This window comes from Mustela putorius, unplaced genomic scaffold (genome assembly GCF_011764305.1).
Source record: "Mustela putorius furo isolate JIRA1106 unplaced genomic scaffold, ASM1176430v1.1 tig00003923_pilon_pilon_pilon, whole genome shotgun sequence".
NCBI classification, from domain to species: Eukaryota; Metazoa; Chordata; class Mammalia; order Carnivora; family Mustelidae; genus Mustela; species Mustela putorius.
Genome location: NW_025422068.1, coordinates 11,711,465 through 11,719,743, shown reverse-complemented (window position 1 = coordinate 11,719,743; position 8,279 = coordinate 11,711,465). Strand labels below are relative to the sequence as shown.

The 8,279-nt window shown below is 38.7% G+C and overlaps 1 protein-coding gene across 1 annotated transcript; it reads right to left on the bottom strand.

Annotated features, from left to right (window-relative positions):
• Positions 1-5,217: 5,217 nt before the first annotated feature.
• LOC101674720 (olfactory receptor 56-like) lies at positions 5,218-6,256 on the bottom strand. Its single transcript, XM_004780236.2, has one exon. It carries the CDS (start codon positions 6,169-6,171, stop codon positions 5,218-5,220), a length of 954 nt encoding a protein of 317 aa, XP_004780293.1. The 5' UTR covers positions 6,172-6,256.
• Between the last annotated feature and the right edge of the window lie 2,023 nt (positions 6,257-8,279).

The following is an 8,279-nucleotide window of genomic DNA, read 5'->3' as shown; positions in this document are numbered from 1 at the left end:
ATTTCTTGTTGTCTGGTTGCTGTGGCTAGGACTTCCAGGTCTATTTGAATAATTATGATTGTGAACATCCCTGTCTTAAAGTGATGGGTCTTAGTTTTTTTCCATTGAGGAAGGATATTAACTGTGGGTTTTTCATATATTGCCTTTATTATGTTGTGGTATGTTCCCTCTAAACCTATTTTGTTGAGGGTTTTTTATCATGAAGAGATGTGGTACTTTGTCAAATCTTTTTCGCATCTATTGGCATGATTGCATAGTTCTTATCCTTTTTTAAAAAAATTAACATGGTATATCACATTTATTGACTTGTGAATATTGAACCACACTTGCAACTCAGGAATAAATCCAACCTGATAGTGGTAAATGATTTTTTTAATGTATGTTGTATTTGGTGTGCTAGCATTTTATTGAGGAATTTTTCATCCAGGTTCATCAGGTATATTGGCCTGTAGTTCTCTTGTGTAGCAATATTTTTCATCTGTGTTTGGTATTAGGGTAATTCTAGCTTCATAGAAGGAATTTGAAATTTTACTTTTTTCCCTATTTTTTGGAATAGTTTCTGAAGAATAGTTGTTAACTCTTCTTTATTTTTTTGATTAACTCTTCTATAAATGTTTGGTAGAATTCACCTGTGGAGCTATCTGGTACTGAACTTCTGTTAGTTGGGTATTTTTTTCATTATTGATTCAATTTCTTTGCTAGCTATCATTCTGTTCAAGTTTTCTATTTCTTCCTGTTTCCATTTTGGTAATTTACATGTGTCTAGGAATTTATCCATTTCTTTCAGGTTGTCCAATTTGTTGGCATATAATATTTCATGATATTCTCTCATAATTGTTTGTATTTCTGTGATTTTGGTTGTTATTTTTCCTCTCTCATTTGTGATTTTGTTGAGGTCTTTTGTCTTTGTTTTAGATAAGTCTGTTTTGAAGTTTATTAATTTTATTAATTCTTTCAAAGAACCAGCTCCTGGTTTCATTGATCTGTACTGTTGTTTTTTTAGTTTCGATATCATTTATTTCTGTACTAATCTTTTTTTAAAACTATTTACTTATTTATTTATCTGACAGAGAGAGAAAAAGAGAGCAAGTGAGCAGGAGCAGGGGTGGGTGTAAAGGCAGAGAGGGAAGCAGACTCCCCACTCAACAGGAAACCTAATTTGGGGCTCGATTCCAGAACCCTGGGGTCATGACTTGAGCTAAAGGCAGTCATCTGCAAAGACTCTCTTTGCCTGCCGTGGGCAGTGTTTGGGCCCTGGCCTGGATGTGGTGAGTTTTAATCTTGTGTGCTATACTCTGCTTTTGAAATGAGACCTGTCACCACTTCCACCAGAAGTGAGGACTTGCCGAACTCTCAGGTTGGGAAACACGGCGTGGGCAGTGGTTTGTGCTCGTGTTCTAAGTGAGGTGCCCGTCAAGCTGGGACTGAGGCCTGCATGAATGAGAAGTGCAGTCCCGCTGGAGCCCAGAGGGTTGGGGCTTGGTGGAAGCAAGTTATGCAGCCAGCGTTGGCAGTGTGCTGCTTCCCACACGTGGTTCTGTGATTTACTGAGGGGCAAGGGAGGGTAATGGAGCTGAGAAGCTCCTTTTTTTCCTGGAAAGGCAGCTCTGTGAATGCTGCTTCTCAGGGGTGCACTTGGAGTAGAGTGAGTAATCTCCTCCCTGTATACCCCAGGCATTCTTCAGATCACTATTTGCCCCTGGGCTGTTTGCCCACCTTATCTCCAGGAGCAGTGCAATACCCCCAAGGCTTTACCCCAGCCAAGTCCAGTGACCTTCAAAACTCCAGGCTTTAACTCACAAAATTCAGGAACTCTCATTTCTCAAGCCAATAGCCTGGGGGAAATGTTCTCCTTGTAGTTACCCTGCTTGCTTCTCTCTCTCTCTCTCTCTCTCTCTCAATGTCTCCCCCCCTCTTTGCAATCCCAATTCCTTCCTCTCCAGAGCACCTGTAATCTGTTTCTCTCCTAAACCATTTCTTTGCACTTCCTATCTTCTTCAATTTGGTCTCTTCTCTCTTTAGTTTTGGATTTTGTTCTGTCAGTCTCCAGGTCAGTTTCTGGGCTATTTAGGATGACTTGAAAGTTATTTAGCTATGTTCAAGGGACATGGCAAGCCTCGGGTCCTCCTACTTTGTTGCCATCTCCCAAACCATCATTTTTGTCTCTTTCCTGGTTATGCCAAAACTTGCTATTTTGGTTGAGGCACATGGGTGGCTCAGTTGGATAAGAATCTTACTTCTGCTCAGGTCATGATCTCATGTGGGGCTCATTGGTTTGAGCCCCACACCAGACTCTGTGCTCAGCAGGGAGTCTGCTTGAGATTCTCTCCCCTTCCTTCTGCCTCTTCCTCTGCCCTGCTTGTGCCCCTCTTTCTGTGCCCAACCTCCTAATCATGCTCTCAAATAAATAAATAAATAAATAAATATTTCATTTAAGAAGTTGTTCGGAAGGAATTTTGTTTGACAAGTCCTTTTATCACAAAAAATTAGTTGTTGCGTTTTTTAAAATTAGCATCTAATTATACTCAGTTATAATTTAGTAGTAACTGAGGTCTCTCTGGTATCTTGTACCCAACTATGTTTCACTTTCTTTTCACTAATGTGCATACTTCAGTACGTCAGTGTTCCAGTTGTTTCCGTGGGAATCTTCTGTGGTAAACATTGTCTATGCTTTTATTTATCGGAGGAAAAATAATTATTTCTTTGTTTTTAAAATGACCATGTGACTAATTTTAAACTTTCAAATAGTGAGACTTAAATCAGAGACCATCCATCATAATCCTGTAGAAGAACAAAGGCCGCAACCTCTTCAACCTCAGCCACAGCAACCTCTTGCTAGACACATCTCCAAAGACAAGGGAAACAAAAGCAAAAATGAACTATTGTGACTTCATCAAGATAAAAATCTTCTAGTGCTATGCTGAGTGCTGTGAAGTGTGTATATCTGGTGATTCACACACCTGTAACCCTGGGGCTAATAATACATTATATGTTAATAGAAAAATATAAAAATTTTTTAAAAGATTAAAATCTTCTATACAACAAAAGAAACAGTCAACAAAACTAAAAGTCAACCCACAGAATGCGAAAAGATATTTGCAAATGACATTTCAGATAAAGGACTAGTATCCAAGACCTGTAAAGGACACATCAAGCTCAGTCCAAAGGAAATAAAGAATCCAGTCAACAAATGGGCAGAAGACAGAAAGAGACATTTCTCCAAAGAAGACTTGCAAATGGCCAACAGACACATGAAAAAATGTTCCACATTTCTCAGCATCAGGTAAATACAAATCAAAACCACAATGAGATACCACCTCACAACAGTCAGAATGGCTAAAATTAATAAGACATGAAACACCAGATTTTGGCAAGGTTGCAGAGAAAGGGGAACCTTATTGCACTGTTTGTGGGAATGCAAGCTAGTACGGCCACTCCCGAAAATAGTATAGAGATTCCTTAAAGAGTTGAAAATAGAGCTACCTTATGACCCAGCAATTGCACTCCTGGGTATTTACCCAAAGATACAAAGGTAGTGATCCGAAGGGACACTGACTTCCCAGTGTTCATAGCAACAATGTCCACAATAGCCAAACTTTGGAAAGAGCTGAGATGTCCATCAACAGATGAATGGATAAAGAAGATGTGGTATATATATACAGTGGAATACTACTCAGGCATCAGAAAGGGCAAATACTTAACATTTATAGTGATGTTGGTGGAACACATACAAAAATAAAATTAAAATGGGTTAAAGACCTAGATGTGAGAAGAATCAATCCTGGTGGAGAATACAGACAGCAACATCTTTGACAATGACTATAGCAACTTCTTTCTAGATATGTCTTCTGAGACAAGGGAAACAAAAGCAAAAATTAGCTATTGGGACTTCATCCCAATAAAAAGCTTCTTCACAACAAAAGAAACAATCAATAAAATGAAAAGGCAACCTATGAAATGGGAGAAGATATTTACAAATGACATATGCAATAAAGATTAGTATCCAAAATACATTTTAAAAAAACATACAACTCAACACCCAAAAACCAAATAATCTAATTAAAATAGGCAGAAGGCATAAATAGACATTTTCCTAAAGAAGACCTACTGATGACCAATAGATACATGAAGAGATGCTCAACATCACTCATCATCAGGGAAATGCAAATCAAAACTAACATGAGATATCACCTCACAACTGTTGGAATGGCTAAAGTCAAACATCACAAGAAGCAACAAGTATTGGCAAGGTTGTGGAAAAAGGGGAACCCTCTTGCACTATTGGTGGAAATGCAAACTGGTGCAGCCATTGTGGAAAACAGTATAGAGGTTCCTCCAAAAGTTAAAAAAAGAATTATCTTTTGATCCAGGAATTGCACTCCTAGGTATTTACCCAAAGAATACAAGAACACTAATTCAAAGAGATACATGTACCCCTATGTTTATAACATCATTGTTTACAATAGCCAAGATATGGAGGCATTTGCATTTGCCACCCCTGCATTAAACTTGTCTTACAAGTCTTCAGGGAACTTTCTGACTTCTCTCTGATACCATCAAGCAACAAAGTTTTCTGTGTCCACATTTTATTTTGACCACATGTATCTAGAAAACTAGACTTTAAAACATTCTTTCATCTCTACTTGTCATAGGTTAGGTTTCCTGGAAGCAGATTGAGACAAGTTTTGCTTGTGGAAGGTTTATCAGAGAGCACTGGAAGGATTGAACTCATGGTGGAGATAAGGAAGCAAAACTGGATACAGGGATGAGAAGCCTGTGATGCCTGATTATTATAGGGCATTCTGGAGCTGGGATGGACTTTCAGGGTCAAACTGAGGGAAAAGAACCAAGCCTTTATATACTTTATTGACTAGTCATGGGATTCAGGCAGCCACCCAAAGAGACCAACCTTGAGTAAGGTGTTTTCCTCAGTTGGCAATTCCCATAGAGGAAAATAGCTGAAACTTGTCACCTGCTAATTTAGTGGGGTATAGGTTATGTATCTCCCATTCTTTGTAATGCCATTGGTGCAGCCCTTTTTCCACACTATCCATACTCAGCATGGACATACTTGATTAAGTTAATATGCGAATATCATGAACTCTGACCAAAGAATGACTTTTATTTTCAGTACAGAGCATCTGTTTCTCTTCCAGTCAAACTACAGAAGCTAATTCAAGTTCCCAGAACCAGAGCCCACATCTTCAGTTGCCAATGTCAACCTAGCCCTGTCCCCCTACAAGGACACCTCCCTAGGAGTTTCTTGAGAGCCCCAGACACTTCCTTGTTCCTCAGGCTATAGATGAGTGGATTAAGCATAGGGGTGATCATTGTATAGAAGGCTGAGACCACCTTGTCCTGCTTGGAGGAGTGGTAGGCCTGAGGCCGCATGTAGGTGATCATGGCAGCCCCATAGAAAAGAGAAACCACTGCCATGTGAGAAGAGCAGGTAGCAAAGGCTTTCTGACGACCTTCAGCAGAACGCATATGGAGCACAGCTACCAGGATCCGCAAGTAGGAAGCAGAGATGACAGCGAAGGGCAGGAGCAGCATTAGGATGCAACAGACATATATCATGGTCTCATAGAGGGAGGTGTCAGCACAGGCCAACTTCAGTATGGCAGGGACCTCACAGAAGAAGTGGTCAATCTCCTGAGAGCCACAGTAGGGGAAGCGAAGGGTGAAAATGGCTTGCATCAGTCCATCCACCAGGCCAAAGAGCCAGGACCCTGCCACCATGAGCCAGCAAACACGGTGGCTCATGATCACTGAGTACCTCAGTGGGTTGCTGATGGCCACATAGCGGTCATAGGCCATGAAGGCCAGCAGGAAGCATTCATCTCCCAGGAGGGTGAGGAAGAAGAGGATCTGGAGTCCACAGCCTGTGAAGGAGATGGAGCCACGGCCCAGGAGGAAGTCAGTGGCCATCCGCGGCACGATGGTGGAAATGAGCATGAGGTCCATGAGTGACAGCCAGCTGAGGAAGAAGTACATGGGGCTGTGCAGATGGGAGTCAATGGTGATGAGGAGGATCATGAGTCCATTGCCAGAGAGGGCCACCAGGAACATGACCATGATGACAGAAAAGAAGAAGAGGTGTAGTGGCGAGTGGGTGAAAAGGCCCAGGAGGATGAAGTGGGAGATGAGAGTCTGGTTTCCCACCCAGACCATTGTTCCTACAGAGGGATGAGCCAGACGATGTGTTGGGATCTAGAAGCAGGTGGTATATGTTTAGTGACACAATACTAAAGACATTAAAACTTTGCCCAATGTATTGTCCTCTTTAAATGCTACTTGGTTTAGAATAAATTCTCTAAGTTTCTCTTTTTTTTTTTTTAAGTTTCAGAGGTAAAGTATAGTGATTCATCAGTCACATGTATCACCCAGTGCTCATTATACCAAGCACCCTCCTTAATGCCCATCACCCAGTTATCCTATACCCCCATCCACCTCCTTTCCAGCAACCCTCAGTTTGTTTCCTGTCATTAAGAGTCTCTTATGATTTTTCTCCTTCTCTTATTTTGACTTATTTTGTTTTCCTTCCTTTCCTCTATGTTCATCTATTTTGTGTCTCAAATTCTACACAGAGTGAAATCTTATTATATTTGCTTTTCTCTAACTACTTCACTTAGGATAATACCCTCTAGTTCCATCCACATCATTGCAAATATAAGATTTCATTCTTTTTGAAGGCCGAGTAATATTCCTATATATATTTACACCATCTCTTCTTTATCCATTCATCTATTGATGGACATCTGGGCTCTTTCCATAGTTTGGCTATTGTAGACATTGCTGCTATAAACATTGGGGTGCATGTGCCTCTTAGACTCACCATGTTTATAACTTTTGGATAAATACCTAGTAGTGTAATTGCTGGGTCATAGGGTAACTCTATTTTTAACTTTTTGAGGAAACTCAATACTGTTTTGAGTGGCTGCACCAGTTTGCATTCCCACCAATGGTCTAAGAGGGTTCCCCTTTTTCTAAATCCTCTTTAAGAAAAAGAATCTCTAACAAAAATGAAGAATGTGCACTGTGAAAAATAGTATGGAGTTTCCACAAAAAGTTAAAAAGGTAAGATGAACTTAACTTTTGTTTCATTTTGTTTCCTATAGTTAATTGTCTCTCATGGTTTTTCTCTCTCTGACTTCCCATTAAGTTTTCCCTCCCTTCCCCTATGATGCCCTGTGCTGTTTCTTATATTCCACATATGCGTGAAACCACATGATAATTATCTTTCTCTGATTGGCCTATTAATGAAGTTGTGTCAATATAGAATTTTCTTTAATGATACTGTTCAGTGAAAGCAGCACAGAACAGAGCAATGCATTTATTATAATTGTACATATAAGTTGTTATATTACATACTGTATAGATGTATGTCATAATTGTTTTACATATAATTTATATGTTTTACATATAAATTATGTTATAGGTTGTAACCATATAACTATATAATGTTACATATTATATCATGTAATATTACATAATAATATATTTTACTTTTGTGTATTTAAAAAAGAAATGTGTGTGTATATTTATATCTTTGGTAAAAATCTCTGAAATGAAGTAAAAAAAAACTAGTAACACTGTTTGCCTCAGTGGAAAGAATGATAAAAATCAGACTAAAGGAATCTAGAGTAGGAAAGAGTCTTTATGGTATACACTTTGTGCCTCTTGAATTGTATTCTGTGAGACACCTAAATGGTCTAAAAAAATACATAAATATAATGTTGAAGTGATGTTCCACAGGATTTGTAATGGAAGTCAATAAAGTGGAAACCAACATGCATGCCCAGCTTGTATTGTGTACTTAATAAATATTTGCTTAAAAATAGACAAAGTGAAAAAAGCCAAAGTAATCTTGAAAAAAGTAAAACTGACTTTTCAGTAATCAAAAAATAAAGTCTAGTATTGGTGAAGGAATAAGCATATTGACAGATCAAAGTAAGTCAGAATCAGACCCATGTGTGCATGAAAATTTGTAGTCCAATTTTTAAAATATGGTGTAAAATCTGGGGGGGGGGGAAGGCTATTCAATAAATGATTTGGAAATTTTTTTCACCTGTTTTGAAAAAAAAATTTAGATTCCTACCTCATACCACACACAAAAATAAATTCCTAGCAGGTTAAAGAACTAAGTAGAGAAACTTTAATATCATCAGAAGAAAGTAATAATATGTCTATGACTTCAGAGTAGGGGCAATCTCATTAAATAAAACATAAAAATAAACAAAATATTTATAAGATATAGTATTACAATCATAAGTATTTAC